Source organism: Anastrepha ludens, chromosome 6 (genome assembly GCF_028408465.1).
Source record: "Anastrepha ludens isolate Willacy chromosome 6, idAnaLude1.1, whole genome shotgun sequence".
NCBI classification, from domain to species: domain Eukaryota; kingdom Metazoa; phylum Arthropoda; class Insecta; order Diptera; family Tephritidae; genus Anastrepha; species Anastrepha ludens.
In genome coordinates, this window is record NC_071502.1 from 125,892,405 (window position 1) to 125,915,954 (window position 23,550).

General features: G+C 34.3%; 2 protein-coding genes across 4 annotated transcripts in view; one reads left to right on the forward strand and one right to left on the reverse strand.

The window, feature by feature from the left end:
• LOC128866284 (mitogen-activated protein kinase kinase kinase kinase 5) overlaps positions 1–23,550 on the reverse strand; it is an 85,118-nt gene that overhangs the window by 54,235 nt on the left and 7,333 nt on the right. The window lies entirely within an intron of this gene.
• Positions 22,653–23,467, forward strand: LOC128866285 (uncharacterized). The gene is made up of 3 exons (XM_054106887.1): positions 22,653–22,788; positions 22,848–23,237; positions 23,309–23,467. Exons 1-3 carry the CDS (start codon positions 22,667–22,669, stop codon positions 23,445–23,447), a joined length of 651 nt encoding a protein of 216 aa, XP_053962862.1. The 5' UTR covers positions 22,653–22,666; the 3' UTR covers positions 23,448–23,467.

The window sequence follows — 23,550 nt, forward strand, 5'->3', positions numbered from 1 at the left end:
ACCACAGATGCTTCTAACTATGCAATAGGAGCAGTCCTATCTCAAAATGACAGGCCCATCGTTTTCATATCTCGTACATTAAGCGAAACAGAAGAGCACTACGCTACCAACGAGAAAGAGATGTTAGCCATCATCTGGTCACTAAACAATTTACGTAATTATCTCTATGGGTCACGAAAAGTTCAAATCTTTACGGACCATCAGCCTTTAACTTACGCCCTCAGCAATAAGAATAATAACAATAAGATGAAGCGATGGAAGACCATCCTTGAAGAGCATAATTATGAATTATACTACAAACCAGGAAAGGCAAACGTCGTAGCAGATGCCCTATCCAGACTACCCCAAATCAACCATCTAACAAATTCTGAAAATGACAATAATTCACTAAGCGAAACTATCCACAGCGACATTAGTTCTTCGCATCATTTGATACCAATAGCCCAAGAACCAATAAATGTGTTCAAGAATCAAATTTTTCTTAAAATAGAAGAAACGTCATCTTATCAATTTCAAATTATATTTCCAACTTATCATAGGCACATCATTACTGAAACCGAATTCAACCAACAAAACTTAATAAATCTTCTGAAAAGATATCTAAACCCATCAGTTATTAATGGCCTTCATACTGACGAGAACACCTTAGGAAAAATCCAAGAGATTTACCCAATTTATTTTAGCAACTGCAGAGTAAGATTCGCAAGAAACATAGTGAAAGATTTACCTAATGAAACAGAACAGAATAATGAAATAATTAAAGAACACAAACGCGCTCACAGAAATGGTCGCGAAAATAAAGCACAAATTCTAAGAAACTTTTACTTCCCACAAATGCAAGCGAAAATCGATAGAATCGTTAAACAGTGTAAAATATGCAGAGAACAGAAATACGAACGACATCCTACAAAACCACTATTACAATCAACTCCTATTCCTCAATATCCAGGACAAATAGTTCACCTCGACATTTACCATACTCATAAAAAAGTAATACTAACAGCCATAGATAAATTCTCAAAGTATGCCCAAGCAAAAATAGTCAATTCCAGAGCAACCCAAGATATAATACAACCCTTGAGAGAAATCCTTTTAAACTACGGAATCCCCGAAAAAATAGTCATTGATAACGAAAAATCTTTGGGATCACACCCAATAACTCATTTGATAGAAGATCAATTTAATATAGCAGTTTTCAGAGCACCCCCTTATACCAGTACTGTCAATGGACAAATAGAAAGATTCCATTCAACTATAGGAGAAATCATGAGATGCATAAAAGCCGAGAAAATCCATACCTCATTTCAAGACTTATTAGAAAAATCCATGTACAAATACAACTACACAATTCATTCCACTACCAACCAAAAACCAATCGAGTTATTCTTCGGAAGAAGAGTATCAACAAATCCTTTGGAATTACAAAAAGATAGAAATGAAAATATTAATAGATTGAAAGCAAAACAAGTAAAGGATCTTAACTATCACAATAAAAATAGACAAGTTTTTAAAGACTATAACCCAGGAGATATTATATTTGTAAAAACCAACAAAAGAATAGGAAACAAACTTTCATGTAGATACAAAGAAGAAACGGTAAAAGAAAACAAAAATAGTACAGTTATCACTCAATCAGGCAGAACAATTCATAAAGGATTAATTAGGCAATAATAAAAATTTACATAAAACAAAATAGTTATAATTATAATCCTTATAACAAAAACTAACAATTTTCTGATTTCTATAGAAACAATATGGCAGACAACAAGGACATCCTACTAATACTAACCATACTAATCATGACGACCACTAGCTTAACAGAAATGGAAATACTAGACTACTCTAAAAATCATTTAATAACGATCAATGACGGACAAGCTAAAATACAAGAAGGGACATTCAAGATAGTACACCATATTGACCTGGACCAATACGACAATTTTTTAAAAGACATACTAACCTACCTTAACAAGAATATTCCCGCTAACAACCTTTTCTACCCCATCCTTAAGTCTCAGATAGACATATCCTTAGTAATACTTTCGAACATAAAGCCAAAAATGGAATTTAGAAATAAGAGAGCTATTAATGCATTAGGTACGGCATGGAAGTACATTGCTGGTACTCCTGACCGCGAAGATTTTGATATTTTGAATAATGATCTAAACAAACTAAAGGAAAATAATAATGATCAAGTAATAATTAATGAAGTTTTCAATGAAAGAATTAACAACTTAACAACATTAGGAAATCAACTACTAAATTCGATAAGAAAAGACAATTATGTAATAAGTGAAATAACTCTGAATCTGGAAAGTAAAATAAGAATTATTAAAGAAGAATTAGTAAACATTAAGTACGCCATTCAATGGGCTAAAATTGGAATTATGAATACAATATTGTTGAATAAAAAAGAAATTGAGATAGCAATCATGAAATTAAAAGAAGAAAGAATGCCATTCGCATCAGTTGAAGAAGCATTAGAATACGCAAAAGTTAACGTAATAACTAAGGAGTCAAGAATTTTATATTTGGTAAAAATACCACTAACAAACAATATTACTTATAAGAATATTATAATAAGACCAGTTAAGAGAAATAAAGAAATTACTAAACTTGATTTCGAAGAAATACTAAAGAACAAAAATGAAATATATGGAATTAAGAATAAATGTATGAAATACAATGAAATAAAAATTTGTGAGAGAAATAACATAATTAATATTAGTAACAGCACCTGCATCCCTCAAATACTAAATAGTAGAAAATCATTTTGCACAATAAGTAATAACCAACACGTACCAACAATCGAGGAAATACAGCCTGGGATAATCTTACTAAACGACTTCAATGGAACACTAAAAACGGAAAAAGAGCAGCGAACAATTACTGGTACTTATCTAATCAAGTTTCACAACACATCATTGAGCATCAATAACGAAACTTTCACCAATATCGAAATGTCTACGTTGACAGCAGAACCAGCGATCATACAGCCAACACCGCTAGAAAGGGAACGCATCAACATTTTATCATTAGAAGCCCTCAACGAGCTACATACATATTAACAACACGAAAAAGATAAATCTGTTAAGAACAGATTCGACAATAAATAAGAGCGCAATGCTAGGACTAGCAATAATCTTCACAGCAATAATAATAACCTTCAAATTTTGGATAAAACTCACATCAAAAATAATCATCCAAGAAGTACCAACGGAACCATTCAAATTAGTCGACCTAAGGACCAGCACCTTACCGAATCTCCCAGATGCATCAATTAACACAAATAATAACCAACTAGGAAACGTCGTTAGTTATTCAAATCTTCGACTACATGACCTACCCTATTTCTAATAAGACGATCGAGGACAATCGTTTTTAAGAAGGGAGGAGTTAACGCTACTTATATTTAAAGTTCATTCACTACACGCGTTTCCGCTGAAAGTTGATCCACCTCAGTTGCTCGATCTTTTCGCTGACGCTATGTCTGTAATAAACCGTGTGAACGGCAACAAGTGAAATTCCGCGAATATGGTCACGCGGCATAACAGGTGATTGAGGGTGATGCATAGGTTAAATTAGCTTTAAGAAATTGTGTAAAGTTTAGTTGATAATTTACAGTGTTGAAATAAAGACGGAGTTGCTCCGGAAACGGAGTTGCTCCGAAAAAAATAATTTTTTTTACATTTCTCAAAATAAATGTAATTAATTCACATAAGGAAGGCATACAGCTAGGCGCCGCGCATTAATCCATGCTTTCATGCACGTGCAGACTGTTTACAATTTTAAGTGTTTTGATATTTTTTTCCGCTTCGTTTTTATTTTGGAGAAACCAACCACGCGTTCCGAGCGCTCATCATTACTCATGTAAGCACATGCAATACTACCCACGTTCCCAAATAAAATAGGAGAAACACACACATATGCCAGGTCTTGTTACCTTGCCATGTTTTCGTAACAACGAAAACGAAACACACAAAAAAACAACGGTGAAACAAAAACAAATTGCTTTGTTCTCGTGGGACTTGCATATTATCATATGTATGTATGTATGTGTGATACACTCAGACATTAGGATGACACAAACTATTTTTTTTATCCTAATCCAACCCCTAACTTATACTATGACCAAATAATTAAATACATAGCTTTTTTATTACCTTCATAAATATCGAAAAAATTAAACCCCATTCCTTATTTGAAAAAAATATTCATTTAAATAATTTTTTATTTTTTATAGGGGCTTTAAAAATTTAACATTTTTTTGTTAATTTTGGGTCTCCCTAATGTAGGTACACTCATCTGCTGAGAATTTTCACCCTGGGCAAAATATGTAAATATGTGGAGAAATACTGATTTTTTAATGTATTTGTAACTGTAAACGCACGTTCCAAAGATATTTGTTTCTACACTTTTTAACTACTTTTATTTGCTTTGCGATAAGTACTCCAACATTGCGGAACTTTTCATCAAATCGGTTACGCTCCATTTCGCCGCTGCACGTATTTATCTTCGTTAAATCTAATCCTATTTTCATTCTTTAATTTTCCCAGATCTCAAGTTGTTTGTTTTGTTTACTTTGTTTATTGCTTCATCCCTCAGCGCGTCAAGCTGAATGCTCTTCATCGATAGCAAATTTTACAGGATTTTAATTTCATTGGCTTCTAATTCGGCGCCTTTGCTTGTCTGTATTTGCTTATTTATTTGAAAATGTGCAACTGTTTGTTGCTTTAAGCATTAGTCTGTATTTAAAAATAATTTCAAATATTTTACTTTCCTTTACAACCGCGGTGTACGAACAGAGTATTTTCTTAATTTAAATTGCAAACAACTTCGCGACAATTTACAGAAGCTATTGGCCAAACAAATATACAAATTTAAGAAGAAATATGTATATACATATATGTATATCTATATATATACTAGCGGACTCTCACCCGCTTCGTTGGGTGAAAGAAAAATATAAATGAAAAGTGTTCTTTGTTTTTTTCTTGTTTCATCATTTAAGTAATGCTCGGCCTTTATTTTGTGACTTATTCTAATAACAATGTTTTATTTATTTTAGTGCCTTACTCTAATGGTTGTAAACTAACAACTTATTCTAAAGCCTTCTGATACACAAACTTTTTGGTTTTATTTTCATGCGGTGTATAAATATAAAGTAACGATGGTTTCCCTACTCGAGAACATCCTACATACAGTTGCCCATGTCCAAAGCATGGATAAGTTAGGTCAATTCCACATAATTGAAGTGTTTGGCCTTGAGACTTATTGATTGTAATAGCAAAAGCAAGGCGAATAGGAAATTGAAGTCGCTTAAAATCAAAAGGCAAATCTGTTGAAATCATTGGAATGCGCGGAATCAAAACATCTTCACCTTTAAATTTGCCTTTCAAAACTGTTGCTTCTATTACATTGTTCATTGTCCGTTTCACTGCTAATCTTGTCCCATTGCATAGTTTCGGCTTTGATATTTCGCAACATAATGATCACTGTGCCGACTTTCAATTGCAAACTATGTGGTGGCAGCCAGGCAAATTAAGTGAATTCAAAAATTCAATTGGATAATTCACTACATCATCGGGATTAGTGATTGAATCAATTGATTTATAGGTGACAACTTCACCTGGAATTCGAGTCGAAATACTGGCATTGATTTCATTGACATCGACATTTTTGGCAGCTAATATAGCTCTCGCGCTTAGCCAATCTTGATTTCGATAGTTTTGTGCAATATTTGGGAATACATTTTGCACTAATTGTACTCTTGATTCTGTTACGGTACAAAAATTAGTTGGAAGTGTGATCATGCCTGTACTCTTATCAATTGGCTTTCGTCCATTTCCAATTTGCAACAAATGGTCCGAAAATTCAGCAGCTGTTGGATTATTCTGTAAGTGCACACGAACATTAGTAGTTAATGTGAGTTTTTGAACATATCTCCACAGATTAGAAGATTTAAGGCACGCTCTCAATTCATCAGCTGCTGTTGATTTGGGAATAACAGGCAAAGTTTGTCGAAAATTACCGGCCAATAGAATAAGTGCACCACCAAATATGTTTGTGTTATTTCGAAAATCTTTCAGTGTTCTATTTAAGGCTTCCAGTGATTTTTTATGAGCCATCGTACATTCATCCCATACAATAATTTTACATGTTTGTAAAACCTATCCCATTCCAGAATTTTTAGAAATGTTGCAAGTTGGTTCTTCATTTACTTGCATATTTAATGGTAACTTTAATGCAGAATGTGCAGTGCGACCGCCGTCCAATAAATTTGACGATGATGCCGGATGATGCCAATGCAATATTATTCTGTGATCGAATGGTGGCCAAAATTAACGACAACAAAAACGTTTTTCCAGTCCCACCTGGTGCATCTAAGAAGAATATTCCTCCTCTTTCATTTGCAACATCTACAATATATATATAAAAATTAAGCCGAAAAAAAGGGTGCATTTGTTCGGGGTAATCTCAGCAACGCGTGTAAGGAAAACAATGAAAGTTTCACACATTGTTGGTGTTGCTTTGGCAAAGGTTTCTGTGAAGTTTGGTTGAAATCCGATAACGCGTGTGTGTGCGGTGCGTCGGTTAAGCGAGTGTATTTTTGCTATTTGCCGCACGTATTTTTTGTACCGCACATAGCATTCATTAGAATTGAATACATTTTGGTCGTGTGTGTCTGGGCCGATTATTATGAAATTTGTTACGGTGAAGGTTAGTATAATATGCTCATTGATTCCACTCGCCATCAGGTGGCGCTGCCGAAGACCAAAACGAGGACCCGGGTAACCCTAGGATGTTTTTACATTGTGGGTATCAAACCAAAGCTACTGATTAGTGCTTTGATACAGAGTATTTTTTAGATCTCTGAGTGACCAGGGTCTCGAGATATAGCCGAAAAGGTGGACCAAGGTACCCTTGGATGTGTTTGTACAATATGGGTATCAGATGGAAATGAAAGTACCGATGTACCGAAAGTTGATGAAAGCTTTTAAGGGAAGTAATGTTTACTGCCCGTTTCCGGGATAAAGAAAGGAGATGGAGCTGGAGATGGAAGAGGAAAAGGAATAGCTACAGGAAGAGGAAGAGGAAGACCAATTATTATTAAAAATTAAAAAAAAAATTCTAAAAAAATTTTTAAATGTTACATATACGCTTATTATATAAACCTTAATTTGAAGTCAGTTATAGTGAAAAATTCATTGTATCATTGCCGGCGTGATTGGTGATCGTTTTCTTAATTTTTTGCAGAAAGGTTATGCTAATATGAGATATTACCTACATATATCATTCATATATTTACGTATTACCTGTGTACTCACAAATATACGGTTGAAGCAAATATATGTCAGTTTCTTTACTTCGCCTGGAAAAGTTTATGTAAATTTAAGAAGAGTAAATAGAACTTATTTTATATCAGACTTCACGCAAAAAAGTCATTTGCACCTGAACACATAGCTGGGTTAAAGCGGGGGGGGAGGGGGAATAGAACAGTTCTCTTCTCCTTCTCCGCTTTTTCGCACACGTAATTGTATGGGATGAGTGCACGATGGCACATAAAAAGTCACTGGAAGCGCTTGATAGGACATTACGAGATTTATGTAGTAAAAATGAAATGTTTGGTCGTGCCTTAGTGCTGCTGGCAGGTGATTTTAGACAAACACTGCCTGTTATTCCTCGAGCAACTGTAGCAGATGAATTGGTTGCATGTTTGAAATCATCATATTTGTGGAGACATGTTCAAACACTCAAACTAACTACAAATGTACGTGTTCTTATGCAAAATGATCCATCAGCTGCTGAATTTTCACAGCAATTATTGGATATTGGAAATGGCAAAGTTCCTGTCGATAATTTACCTGGCTTAATAACTTTACAACCAAACTTTTGTCAAATAAGTCAAACGAAAGAACAGTTAATTCAAAGTATTTTCAAAAATTTGCCTCAAAATAACAAAAATCATGATTGGCTTAGTGAACGAGCCATCATGGCTGTTAAGAGATTGATGAATAACGTCATTGAAGCAACAATTTTGAATGGAAAATACTCTGGTGAAGACGTTTTAATACCACGAATACCAATGATACCATCGGATATGCCGTTTGAATTCAAACGTCTTCAATTTCCTGTTCGCCTTGCATTCGCGATTACTATTAATAAGTCACAAGGTTAAACTTTATCAATTTGTGGTATTGATTTAGAATACCCATGTTTTTCTCATGGCCAACTTTATGTTTCATGCTCAAGAGTTGGTAAGCCATTGGTATTGTTCATTTATTCAACAACGCATGGAAAAACGAAGAATATTGTATACCAAAGAGCATTGCAATAAAAAAAGTAATAAAGTAAATCACATCAAACGTTTTTTAATTGCTACTACTATTTAAAACTTCTTTCATTACTATTCATGAGCGAGAATTTTTATAAAATACACACAGTATTTTTCGGCTTCATTTAATTAATTAATCTAGATTTCTAAAGACGACCAGCGGAAAGGGCGGGTTTTCGCTAGTTGTCTATAATTGTGTCATATGCCTGCCTTTGTTCTGTGTTTAATTTTGGTAGGTTTGTTGTTACAAATATGTTCAGATCATTTCGATCATATTCTTTTTCACGTCTTAATTCTGCATTGTATGCATCATGCATCGGACGATTTGGTGCGATCATACCTAACTCACTCAGAGTTTTATTTGCAATCATCAGGCAAAAGTCTTCGATTTCAATTAATGCCTCATTATATAATTCATCTGTATAATTCAAATTTGGATTTGCAGTAATGCGACGTACTTGATGTAGGATATCCTCTGTGATGTATTCTTGGTAAGTACTCCACAATTCTTTTGGGTTTGCTGGGAAATATGTAGCAATAATGATGGCAAATAGTGTTCTTATTTGGTGTGGAGAACTTGTTGCACATGCATCCATAAGAGTTGCATCCCACTGATTATCATTTTCAAGCAAATTCAATTCTTTGCATGCTTGCTGATAAGTACAACAAAGATGACCATTAACTCGTTTCAAACTTTCGAATGATCTTGGCCCGGGAATATCAACTAAGAGTAAACGCAAATAGAAACATTCCACTTTACTTGGATGCATAGTGTAAAGTCGTCCGATTGCATCACCCAAAGGAACACCTGGATATCCATCTACAGGTATTCCTCGTTGCCTTCGTACCCAGGACCTTGATAATGCATTCCAAGTATAATATTTAGGAACATTTGAATAAAGCAATGTTCTTGCAAATGAATATGTTTCACATAAGTCGAAAAATGCAGTTAGTGTTGTTGCTGGTGGTCGTTCGGCCATTTGTTGAGCAGTATTTTCAGTGAAATAAGCACTTTGTTCATTTTCTAATATAAATGGACTGACAAATGAATAACAGCTGGATGGCGATCATGAATCGGAAATGATAATATTCTCCAAACTGCTTCGTTGCTACTAATGTATCTTCCCACTTGGTAATTAGTAATTTCATCATTTCGATTTACAACTCCAAATACTGCCATGTCACTTCCTTTATTGATATATTTGCATATGTATTTGATGGATTTTACGGAGGTACAATATTCAACATTTATATGTGCGTCAAATGTTTTCGATAATAATTTGGAATACGGAACTATCCAACGGTTATCGATCTCCACATCTTGATTATTTATTTTCACAGTGACTGTGTTTCCATTATCTTCTGGTGATCTTCTACGGTACAATGGATATCCATCATTTCCAATCATTGTTTCAGCAATTAATTGCCTTGGGTAGTTTTTGGAACATTTACCATCAACCATACATGGAGAATTTTGCTTTAACGTACCAAACGGTCCATGAATCATGTTTTTGGTAACAGTAGTATGTAATTCTGGATCTTCATTTATATCTGGAATTTCAGCACATATAATATGATCAATTTTATCTGTGGTTAGTTTTTGTTTTAACCAAATCAAAATATGCGCATGAGGCAAGCCTCTTTTTTGCCATTCCACAGAATACATGAAACATTGTACATCTCCGTAAACTTTATGTTTTACAATGAAATCCATTAGAGACCGTAGCTTTCGTCTAAACACCCTTGCAGTAATGTCATGCCTATCAGTAGGTGATTGCCCAGTATATAAATGATTCTTAATATCATCCCATATCGGATTGTATGTGAAAGTTATGAATAAGTCGGGTCGACCATAATTTCTGACATAACACATTGCATCTTGGGCGTATTCATGCATATGCCTTGGACTGCCTGTATACGATGAAGGTAATATTACCATTTGACCAATGTTATTAACGTTGGTATCGTTGTTAATTGCATCTCGTAAATGTATGTATTCGTCACAGCGTAATTTTCTTTGGTTGAATCTAATGTAATTCAATCGTTCTGTTTCTATTTTCGCATACAGGTCAACAATATACTGATGAAATAATTTACGACATTTTAAAATGTGATTCTCTTGATTTTCTCTTACCATGATTCTGTATGCATAATAATTCATTGCGCTTACAGTCTTATTTGTTTCTTGACCATTTGCTGGATTTATTTGTTTTATATCAATCGAATAACCATCTTCACCACGACAGAACATAAGAGGATATTGTAATTCATCATATTTTCGATGCGTTTCATTAACACGTTGCAGTGTATCATTTCTTCTTTGCAAAACAATATCTCTGGGTTGAAATTCATCTCCAGATATAACAATTGCAACCTCGTTGCTTGAAGTTGGTTGATTGTATCTTCCACGATGTTCGCCGGCAGGCGTTTTATTTGCATCAATTTAAATTTTATGATTATCAGATGACAATCTTTCGATTGTTGTTTTAAAACTTTGCACCAAAACATTGTGTGTGTGTAGTAAATTTTGTAACTCTCTCATAATGACTCTGTTTATATTTCTGGAAAATGCACACCGTGCTTCAAGTTCATCATCGTTGTCATTACTGAAATAAATTTGCAAAAATTTTGACTCTTGATCGGGTAGTGGTAGTAATGAACCTATTAAGTGATATGCTTGCCCTTGAATCTGAAAAAAGCTATAATTTGTGTCCATAAAATCGAATGATTCATTAGATGTGTCAGCGAATGTTGTTGAACGTTGAAGTTTATGTATTACCTTGATTACCTTGGCATGAAGTTATCGGTTATAATTTTTCCAGCACTAAAAGATGTCATTTGAAAACATGAATTATATGTGGAAATTTTTTCAAGAAAATGTTTGGAATCGGGTGATGTTCCCGATAATAATGTAGCTAATGGCTCGGGCGGATATTGTATGTCTGGTAAACGAACTTTTCCTGCAGCGCAACACATGCCTGGTGTTTCAGTTTTGAATTTCAATGCTTGACAAAATCCGCAAATTTTATCCATACTTCCAATGACAACGTATTTGTGAGATGAATAATCAAGTTGTGGATTATATTGAAATGCTGCACCATTCAAATTTACAGAATTGATATTTATTGGCCGATTTTGAGAGCGTGACCTAGTACGATCTCTTTGTTGACTTAATCTATCAGCATGATTTTCCTCACATTCATTTCGTCTGTGATTTTGCACATTTCTATTGTGACGTGTATTACGTCCGATGTTAGCATGTCTTCTACCTTTTGGCATTTCTTTTACCGAATCAAAGTGGTCTTCTTTATGTCACTCAGAGCTCTTGATTGCTACTTTTCTTGTTTTTAAACTGGAATTCAAATTAACATACTGTTAGCCCCATCTTTTAAAAATATATTTGAACTGTGAGCACGCGTTGAAATGAAAATTACACAGAACAGAAATGGGAAATGATTAGCAAAAATAATATACCTTCTCAAATATGAACGAGACGTTATCAATAAAACGGTCCGCGGATAACATATGGCAAAAATAAATTTTTTGTTTTTTGGTAGGACTGTTATAAGCTTACATGGCAAATTTCAGCGTGATATGTCACATAGTTTGTTTTCTGTGCTACTGTGAACAAGTCAAGCTCGAGTGTGTTCTTCTGAAGGTATATTTTTGAAATTTTTCTTGAAAATATCTACGGAAAGTCTGAAAACAATCTCTTTTCTTAAATATCTTAAGTAAAAACTTCTAAAATATAAATTATTTTTGCCGATTTCTGTTGTGTGTATTTTTCACACCATTTATTCACTGTTTCACTTGTTATCAATCATTTGCAAAATTAATATATGTATGTATATTTTGTAAATTTTTCGTGAAAATATCGTTGGAAAATGTGAAAACAATCTCTTCTCTTAAATATTTCTGACGCATTTGTTTTATCTCTTTGGTTGATGCCCGGAAACTACTTCACTTGAACACTTTACCAAATAGTTGTTTTCTTGTTAGTTTTAACACTTACTTTCTCTATGCACTATTACTGATAACCTTTGGCAATCTTCTAAGAAAACGGCCTTGCTTAAGTACTTTTTTAGCGACGACCTGTTCAGGTTCGTTGAGCTAATGGTTTTGCTTCGGTTATCCCGAAGTGTGGGTGTAAAGAAGAAGTATTTAAGCAAAGTGTTAAGTTAGTCACAGCAGCATTGTGTTACGATTAATTATTGCAGGCGGTCAGCTACAGCTGTGCCTGCTAATTTGTATGTTTCTATTCTATGCGAATGCAGGCGTGCAGCCACTGCTGTATGAATATATGTATATGTATGTATGTTTGCATTCCATTGAAATGTATGTAATGGAATGAAAATTTAGGCATAAATACTGTTGCGTTAACTTGTACATATGTGAGTAAAATGTACGCTCCATGCAACCGTTTACAATAACAACCACACGCGTAAAAAGAACGCTGCCTCGTGTATACTGTGTGTTGACGAAGAAGTAAAGGAGATTTTAACCAAACATAGTTACAAACCTTCTCCACATGTGTCTCTTCAATGTGGTAAGGTTTGGTTAAAATCGGTTGAGGCATTCTCCGTAAAGTTCATCACAACGCGAAAAACGGATGAATTTTTATATACAGTGGCACAGTAAAGTCTACATACCCCATTGAAAAGCGAGGTTTGGAGATTTCTGTGAACATTGTAGCATTAGAATATATTCCAAACAAATCCAATCTAACAACAAACAATAAATTTTAACAAAAAAAGTTTAATCCAAAAATATTTATTAACAAAAACAAACAAAATTCATTTTCCAAACACAGAAAAGTCTGCATACGGCTTTGTAGTGGAGTACACAAAATGCAGCTCTGTACTCAAACAGTGCTACCAATCACTTCAGGCGTCTTTACTAGATACCGTTAGTTAGAAAGAAGTTTAGTTCTTCGATATTAATATTGTAGCTGTGTTAATTTAACCAAAATGGGTAAAGAAATCTGTGTTAAAGTACGTGAGCTAATTGTGAAATATTATAAGGAAAAAAAATCTTTAAGAGAGATTGGAGAACTGGTCGGACATCCAAAATCAAGCATTCAAACAATTATTCGGAAATATAATCACACTAATAGTGTAGAAAACAAACCAAGAAGTGGTCGCCCACCTAAACTGACTCCTCGTGCTAAGCGAAAAATATTGTTAGACGTGCAAGAAAATCCAAGAATAACAGCAATAGAAATTGCAAGAACCCTGAAAAATTAGGATATTGCTTCAGTGCATCCAGAAACGGTGAGACATTTATTGAGAAGCAATGGAATCCACAACCGTGTGCCTCGAAAGAAGCCATTCATCAGCAAAATAAATATGGAGAAACGAGTCGAATTTGCTAAGAAATATATTGATGCATACGAAGATTTTTGGGCTAATGTTTTATTTAGTGACGAAAGCAAGTTCAACTTGTTTCGCTATGATGGCAAACAAAAAGTATGGCGTCGAAATAATGAAGCATTATTGCCCAAAAACTTGCTTCCCACGGTGAAGCACGGTGGTGGCTCCATAATGGTTTGGGGCTGCATGTCAGCGGCTGGGGTGGGTAATTTAACATTTATTGATATTAATATGGATCGCATGGTATATTTGGACATTCTCAAAGATAATTTGAAGCAATCCGCGAGTAAACTGGGTCTTACGGCGGGTTGGTACTTTCAGCAAGATAACGACCCAAAACATACCGCTGGTGTTGTCAAAGAATGGCTACTATATAATGTGACCCATCAACTTCATTCTCCACCCCACCCCAGTCACCGGATTTGAAGCCCATAGAGAATTTATGGGATGAATTGGATCGTCGCATTAGGAAAAGGACAATTAAAAATAAACAGGACCTCAAAAATGCTTTACTTGAAGAGTGGAATTTAATTTCGAATAATTACACAAAAGTATTGGTAAATTCCATGCAAAATAGATTAAATGCTGTTCTAGAAAGTCGTGGCGGACCCACCAAGTATTAATTCTGTTGTCTTTTTATTTCCTTTTAAGTGAAACACATTCTTTTTACAAAGTATGCAGACTTTTCTGTGTTTAGACAATGAGTTTTGTTTGTTTTTGTTAATAAATATTTTTGGATTAAAATTTTTTTGTTAAAATTTATTGTTTGTTGTTAGATTGCATTTGTTTGGAATATATTCTAATGCTACAATGTTCACAGAAATCTCCAAACCTCGCTTTTCAATCGGGTATGTAGACTTTACTGTGCCACTGTATATAGAAGATATATATATATATGTATATATGAATAATAAAATTGTATTTAAAATCATTTGAAAAAATCTGACACAGACCCAAATAACATGACATGACGTTTCGGCTATATACATATGTATTTATGTTGTATGCATGTACATTCACCGCCAGTTCTTTCGGCGTTTGCTAACTTAATTACAAGTTTATAAACAAATATTTCATTGTATCGACAATCTTTGCCTAAAAAATAGGCAAACCGTCAGCATTAAGGGTGCGCAAATCGACTTTCCCACAGCCTTCCCTTAATTTTACATATTTCATTTGCCATTTTCTTGCCAACAGCCACTTAAATTAAAGCATACCACTGCTCTCCTCAGGGTTCTACTTTTTTTTTGCTTCTAAAGTGCCTTCAGGTGTTTGCCGCCGCGGCCATTCCTCGTCACGAATTTGAAGCATGGACCACCAAATCAAATCAAGTCAAAATTTATGCGCTTTAACCCACCAACTGACAGCTTTATACACCAACAGCAATACCTAAAGAAATACACGTGTCGACAGCGAATAAAATAATAACAACTACAGCAGCCAAGATGGAAATGGCAGCGATAATTTGACAAAATACAGCGGCAAATATCAAATAACGTTGCCTCTCTTCCCTCGCATACCCGCCCCACGATTAGTATCAGTTTTTCCTCTGCTCAGTTCTAAATATTAACGTTTCATCTGGGCCTCTTTCTACTGCGCTCTACTAATATACTTGGCCGCCGCTTTTGAAAACAGTCACTGCGTTGCTACAATTGAAGTTTTTGTTGCTGGTTTAAGTTAACAATTTCGAATATATTTCGTGACCGGCATTCGATTATAATGAAATTCAGTGTAAACCCCACAATTGATGACAGCGATAATTAAATGAAACGCTTCGTACAGCCTTTTCGCGGGCCTATGGGCTATGGTGGCCGCCGAGAAGCTCACGGCAACTATTATTTATTTGTTAGTTTTTTTTTTATTGCTTATATATATATTCATTTGTCGCTGGACACTTGTGCTGATTGACATTTTAATGGAGTGTATAAAATTGCACGGCGACAGTGAAGGACAGCGAAGATGGCAGATAATAAAAGACAACAGGTTAAGAAGCAATAGAGAAGAGAATATAGCGTCAAACTGTGAAAGTGAGAAGTAGCAGTCAGGCGTCTACTTAAGGGAATAGAGCTGATAGAAGGAATGTAATGGAACGAGAAGCTGAATTTAACTGAGTTCTGATGGCGAACGCCTAAATTATACCCAAGATGGCGCTCAACGCCACTCGCAGCCTACATATAGTACATACCTACATATTATAAGATTAGCGGCGTGAATGTGAAAACATACAATTGTCCTTGCATCCACATTCATGAGCTCTGCACAGTTGCGCTGCGGCAACAAATAAAACATATTCACTTTAAAATTAATTAATTTAATCAACAGCACGCCACTTCACAGTTGACACTACGCACTCGGTACGGATGGGGTAAGCAACTGTGGGCATAAACAGTGTTGTTATTGTTTGCTCTCATGCACATATGTACATATATTTCACTGACTGTTTGCACATACACGCATACATATTGGGTTGTTTGCGATTAAAATGCAATTGAAACAATTCGATTTCAGATCCGATTTAAGGGCAGAGAACTCTCACGCCATACGTACATTCATACAAGCACATTGTGTATGTAAAATGTTGCGCATTGTGATATTGGAAAAAATACGCAACACCAAGAAAGCAAAAAAAAATTATAAAAAGTCAAGACATTTTTAAAGCAGCAAAATGTTGGTGGGCCGCTGGGTTAAGTTCATTGTTCTAAATGGAGAATGTAATTGAGAAACAACCTGCTCAGGCTTGGGACATTTTGTTTCATGCAAGTATGTATGTACATATTATGTATTTAGTACAGACACGAGCAAAAAAAATTTTCTATTCAGTTAAGAGGCTTTCAATTTTTTTAAATTCCACCGCGTATGTTGGTATGTTGAAAACTGAACTGGCGCACTCTTTGTTAACCCAAGTCATACTCCGGGTTTTGTTGATAAGTAAGTAGATATATATACATACATATACATACGAATCTTCAATTATAAGTTATCTCATTTAAAAAACGTTGTCGATGCTCACATACACTAAGATAATTATTTGGCAAGAAATCAGTAGCTAAATGAGCAAAGACTATTTTATTAACGATTTATTCTATAGATAGTTCTTTCGCAACAAAATTCTTTGAAATTGTTTACTCAAATTTTGTCAACCTGTCGTGTCTACACCAGACCTACTTGTTTGTCATTCCCAGAAATGGATGCCCCATTCTTTAAGCGTATAAGTGAAACCTTATTTTTTTCCTCTACAAAACCTTTAACTTAGTTGGAAAACAAACGGTTTTTAATTCCCACATGAAACAATTAAAGGAGGGGAATAAAAACACACACTTTTACACCTTACACAATATCTCATTAAATATTGGAGAAACCTTTATAGCCCACACATTTTCTGCAAGATGTGATGACGTAGATGAAATGTAAAACTATTGTGGTAAAATAGTATAATATTTTCGGGAACTTGCGGCTCGCAATACACAAGGACATGCAGGAGCTGCACCTTTAGACAGAAATGCAATATGAACGAGAAGTGAATGCGGCTTAAATGTAATTAATTTTCATGTTAGAAAAGGTAAACAGCCAACAACGTTTAAGCCGCAAAATCATTCAATTTTTATTTCATTATACTAAAATTTGGGTAAATGGCGGCAGAAGGGCCGCAAGGACATAGCTGTTGCTACACAAATTACTAAAGAAATAGGAAATGTCGTTTTTGTTTATTAAAAAATTTTGGAATTGGAGAAACTATTGAAATAAAAAAGAAAAAGTTAGTGAATGTATATATGTATATGAAGTATATAGTAGAAGAAAACGCTGTACCGCAGGCGGAAAGCAAAGGAAAATGCTTGGCCAAATTACGTAGATATACCATAGAAACGAGAAAGTAATCCATGGACTGTCGCCTCGTTTTTAATTTAGTGGCAAGCTTATGACAAGAAAAAATAAAATAAAATAAAATAAAATAAAGAACATTAGCAAACTATGCTGAGAAACACAAAAGAAGCAAAAACTAATAGGGAGCATAGTGAACTGCAAACGAGCCTTGAAAACAGGCTAAACCCATTTAAAGACGAAGCAATAGCAATAACAGCCTCCCGCATGCATGTTCTTACATGTGTAGGCCAACAGAGAAACTAGTAAACAAGCAAATAGTAACGAAGCGAAAGAAATTGACAACAATAGTAATAGCAAGGCATGAAAGGAATGTAGAACAAATCCTGAACAGCAGCAGAAAAAACATAGAAAACTAAAGAGGAAAACCACAATAGAAGTTGACCAATTGAGGAAGTAGAATGTGCAAAGACATTTGCTCGCCCATGGAGGGGCAGCGCAGGACGGCACGAGGCAGCAATGTGGGCATTCCGACTGTGGGTGTTACATGACATTTTGCTCAGTTCTTGTTTTTTCCTTTTTTTCTTGTTATTCTTCGTTTTCTATTCGCATATGATTCAGTGAATCGAAAAAAACAGAAACAATGGCTACTTTTCTCACCCACATTCGTTGCTTTCTTTCGCAGCATGGCTTTCATTTCCTTTCAAATGTCATTAGACACGCGTTGATACATTTTTAGTAGCATTTGTTTACTGATGCATTTCTTCAAGAATTGAAATGAAATGTCCTGTAGCAAGTTTTTCTTAATAAGATTTTTTTCTTATTTCTAGTCGTTCTTTGTTCTCCATAAATTTTGTTGTCTTTCTTTAATATTTTTACATGCTTAATTTAAAAAGTTTACTAATCTTTCTCGCTATCCTGTGGACGTTCATTCGCTTTTGTTTTTCTTTACTCTTTCTTGGCCATCGCACGGACTTCGGTAGCAAATATTGATGCAATTTTCCTCAATTAATGGCGATCGCTATAAAAAAATGGTCTTAGGGCGTGACTATCAGTCAATTGGTCCTGGATTCGTATGGAGTATTTTTTAAAGCTGTCGGCTGTCACCGAGCAATAGCCAATGGCCGTTCTTGCCACGAAAAAATTTTCTTATAAAAGCCGAGAACGTGCAGTTGTAAAACAACATCATTCGCACATACGAATTTGGAAAAGAGCCTACGTATAAGATCCTCTGAAATGATAAAACAGCACTTTTTTTAAACAAGATGAATGGGCACCATTAATTGTAGCTTTTTAGTAATTAAATTTGTTGTGGGAAAATATGTATAACTTTCGTGTTTTGAAGGTTATAAAAAGTTTGATTATATTTTTTCATTGCTTTTAATTCTATTTTTTTTTTCTTCTAAAAGTTGTTCTTACTATAGCAGCGGAAATTACAGGCCTTATGCTGTTGGCATTGAAAAAATTCAATTTCGGGAGATATATTAGTCCTTTATTGTGCTGTCATAAGCTGTAAAAAACACATGACCAACTAATTGCCTTAATTTATAAATTAGTATTAAGTATTTTTATACTGTGCGTATCGGACGTGTTTTACTGTCGATCCGTGTTAATAAAAGTTTTCTCAACAAACTCAAAGTGCATTATTGCTAACAAGAGATAGGACTCATAGCAAACTGCAAAGAAAGTGCAAAGTGCAATCAAACTCGATAAGACAACAAACATTTTAATTAAAACAAAAAAAAAAAAAAACTAAAACCAAGCAAAGCAGCTGGCAAAATAAATAATAAATAAATATGAGTGTGTTACGTTCTCCCCCTTGGAAGAGAACAGAATCCAAAAGTGAGACGAAAGTGCTTACTCCGCAAAAAAATGCCGCTACATACCAAAAATTCGTTCTCAATGACGCGCACGAATTTAGCACAGAGCGGATCAAACGCAAACGGGTCAACACATGATGCAAAGAATAATGAGGTGGCGCCTATCGTGGTCCCGTTACTTTGCGCTCAGTGAATTTGACAACTAGTTACGTGATTTTAGCTCCAGTATGGCCAGATTACCATTTTCGTAACTTGATTTATCATTTTTTTTTGTTATTTTTATTATTTTTTGTCTCGCAGTTTTAGTTCTTTCTTCATAACATTTTTCTAGCTGTTCTAATTAAAATGTCATGTTTATAATTTTGTAAAATATACATTTTTTAATAATTATTTAAATAATTCACTCAGTTTTATTTAGCTTTACTTTTTTTTAACATCTGGTGGCATTGCCCGCGATTGCCGGTGTTGTTGGTGTTCTTCTGCTTTCGGCAGTCAAATCTCTCTCTCGCTACTGCAGAGTTGCCTAGCTTTGGATATAAAAACGCACTAAATGCCCATTTAAAGAAAATAAGACACGAAATTTTTATTGTGTTAAGTAAGAACTTTGTATGCGTGACAAATTGTGTGTAGAATGTGCGTTTTTTTAAAATAAATCTGTTATGCTTATATACAATTTAATTTATGAGTTTTTTTTGTTAAGCGAGACTCTTTTGTTAAGGGAACGACTTTTTTGCTATATTTGAAGTTATGTAACTAGATAAGGTACTCTTTTTGTAAAAATGTCAGTATGGTTTCTTTAGTATTTTCTGGTATTTTCTTGTTTATTTTTACAATGAATATAACTCTTATTGTCCTATGTCTCACTAAGGATTGATGACCGGAAGAAACGATTACACCTCTATGGTTTTAATTCACATTCAATAAATTTAAAGGCTTTTTAAAATGTGTAAAAAGGTTTTCAATCTTAAGAAGAGGGGCATTTAATATTTTTGCCTAACCTTAAATGGAGCCAAAAATTAAATTTGCACTTTCAAATTATCAAATTTTATAAGAGAAAAAAAATTTTCATTAGCACTAAAATCTTCTCAGAGTGGCCTTTTTAAACTTCTTTTGTATAATAATACAGTTTTTTTTCAACCTAAAGTCTCGGTAGACTTAAATTAAAAACAAAAAGAAACAAACACCAAACTTAAAAATTGTCGCATTTTCTGTATAAAAAAGCACTAAATTTATTGCGAAGAGCAAATGGTTGGCAATACTGCACAACTCTGCAAACGTGACGTCACGTACGCTCTGATGGGCGCAATCATCTTTCTATCATTCTTGGGGTCAACACAGTCAGCTCCCATAAGCTGCAACAACAATATGTGCTCTACATTATCGCCATGGAGCGCAGAGAGCATAAGTTCTCATATCAGCAGTCCCGTACAGTGCTGCCAGTTTAGCAATTTAGTTGCTAGATCTGGCAACTTTTAAAAAAATTTGCAACTTTTCTTTATAAAATGCTATTAGCCACAAATCTAGCAACTTTTTATTTTTTCTTAGCAATTGTAGCAATTTTGTTATAAAAAACGCAAATTTTATATTTTTCTTCAGAGTTTTTTCATTTTTTATACCTTTTTGTCATCGATTGCACAAATTACGATGAAAGCGGTTCGCAAAGATATCGGAACATGTATTTATTTCAGTGGTTCGTTTATATGAACAACTTTATTGTGTATGGTAACTCTTTGAATTTGTTTGGTGATAGCAAAGCGATCAAAATGCCAAAAGTCTACAAGCAAAATTTTCGTGATGCCTGGCTTCAAGACGAGGAGTTTAAGCAATGGATTCGCAAGGATTGCACTGATCCAACGCGAGCATATTGTGCCTACTGCAAATCCTCAATAGGCGCAAAGCTTTTTGACATTCGCCACCACGCTGCCTCAAAAAAACATGTAGCTGTGATGGGCGCATGTACCCAGAAAAATAAGTTGCATTTCGTTCCAAAGTCGACCAAAACGCAGGAGCAGGAAGCAGCACTATGTCTGCATATTGCCAAACACTCAGCGATTGCGACAAGTGATCATTTGTCGAAGTTGTGTGTTGAGCAGTTTTCAGCTTGCAAAGCTGCTGCAAATATAAAACTAGGCAGAACGAAGTGCACCTACATCATTAAAAATGTACTGGCAATGCATTTTATTAGCGATTTAAGAAGCGACATCCGAGACTCAGGCTTTAGTCTTCTATTGGACGAGTCTACTGACATCAGCGTCGAAAAAATTCTTGGTAAGCTTTTTGTCTAAGTAAATATTAGCTTGTATATACATGTATTTATGTTAATTAATATGTAATTGTAAATATTGTTAAATCTTAAGGAGTTGCTATTTGTTACTTCAGTAAGAGTAAATGGGATGTAGTATCAACGTTTCTAGGACTCGAGCAAATCGATGCTGGAGACGCCATTTCCATAGAAGATGCTGTAAAAAGCTTGCTTTTATCAAATAATTTAAAAATATCCAATTTAATTGGCATAGGCACTGACAACGCTAATGTAATGACTGGCTCCAAAAAGAGTGTATACACAGAGTTGAGGAAATCAGTTCCCTCTCTGAAACTTTTAAAATGTGTATGTCATTCAGTTCAACTAGCTGTTACAAAGTCGTGCACAAAAGTTTTACCGGACAACCTGGAATTTCTTGTGCATGAGACTTACTCCTGGTTTTCGAAAAGTTGTAGTCGCCAATTAAATTATAAAAAGGTGTATCAATGCATAAATGATAACAAGGTACACATACAAATATATGTATTAACCAAAAATAATCCGAATTGTGATTGTCTATAACTAATGTATTAAAAATGGATAGATACAGTAAAACTTTGTTGTTTTGTGTGTGTAATTGTTAAATGTCTGTTTTCTTTGATTTTCCTATTTTAAACTAATCGCTTTTTTTTATTTAATACAATAGAATCCCTTAAAAATACCGAGAGTATGTGACACAAGATGGTTGTCGATAGAGAGTGCGGTTTCTCGTATCGTGGATCAGTGGACGGAGCTGAAGCTGCATTTCGAGTTAGCAGCTACTACTGAAAAGTGTCACAAAGCTCACATTCTAAACGGATTGTATAAAGACGATACAAATTATCTGTATTTGGTGTTTTTAAAGCCAATTCTAAAAGAGATGCAAAGTCTTAATAAAAACTTCCAAGCACGGAATGGAAACCCAACCCAATTACTTTCCGATGTAATTGTGGCCATAAATTCGCTTAAATCTAAAATAATACCACCAGATTATGAAATTAACATTTTAGAAGATGATTTGGAAAATGCAGCAGTGCCTAATATGTATTTGGGCTATGCTTTTGAGCAAAAAATTAAAGAGGCTCAATTTCTATCACAGGAGCTAGAAATTAGAAAAATTTGCATGGAATTTGTTAAAGAATTAATAATCCAACTACGTGAAAGGTAATATGGGAATTTTGGTTTAAGTTCATATCTTACAATAATTTTTTTACAATTTCTAGGTTGCCAGATAATATAGAAATAATGCAACTGGTAAATTTATTTTCTGTACAAAACATGCTAAAAGTTTCAAAAAGTAAAGAAATTTTCAAAGTATTAGAATATTTTGAATGTAAAAACATTGAAAATATTCAATTGCAAATTGAAAAAATTAATTTTATAAAATGGGAGTTTGTAGAGGACACCAGCAAATTTTGGACGGAAGTTATTAAGTACAAAGACGCTGGAAATAATAATCCGTTTAGCGACTTAGCGGAATTCGCCTTAAAAATTCTTTCTCTGCCGTGGTCGAATGCAGAAGTTGAGCGGATATTCTCACAAATGAACATCGTTAAGAGCAAATTACGCAACGCCATGAGCCTTAAAACATTAAATGCAATAATGTATATAAGGTAAGACTTAATTTTGAATAATTTTCACCAAAATACAAATGGAACATATTTAACTTCGAATATTATTACAGATATGGACTAGAAAGACATGGCAAATGTTGCCATAATTATGTCCTGCCAAATGAATATTTGAGTCAAATAACAAGCAGTGAAAAATATTCTGATGTATGTGAAGCTGACGAGCTAGACAATATTTTAAGTATCCTTTAGTTTAAGACTGATTTAGTTTATAAATTGATTAAGTAATGAATTTTAAATGTAAATTGTTTGGTTTTTTTTATTTTTAAGTGTTTTCAGTAATAATTTCTACGTT

Coding starts and splice junctions, on each gene's coding strand:
- LOC128866285 (XM_054106887.1), top strand. CDS start 22,667: ATGTATTTGGGCTATGCTTTTGAGCAAAAAATTAAAGAGGCTCAATTT. Junction 22,789..22,847: donor ATAATCCAACTACGTGAAAG/GTAATATGGGAA, acceptor TACAATTTCTAG/GTTGCCAGATAATATAGAAA. Junction 23,238..23,308: donor AATGCAATAATGTATATAAG/GTAAGACTTAAT, acceptor ATATTATTACAG/ATATGGACTAGAAAGACATG.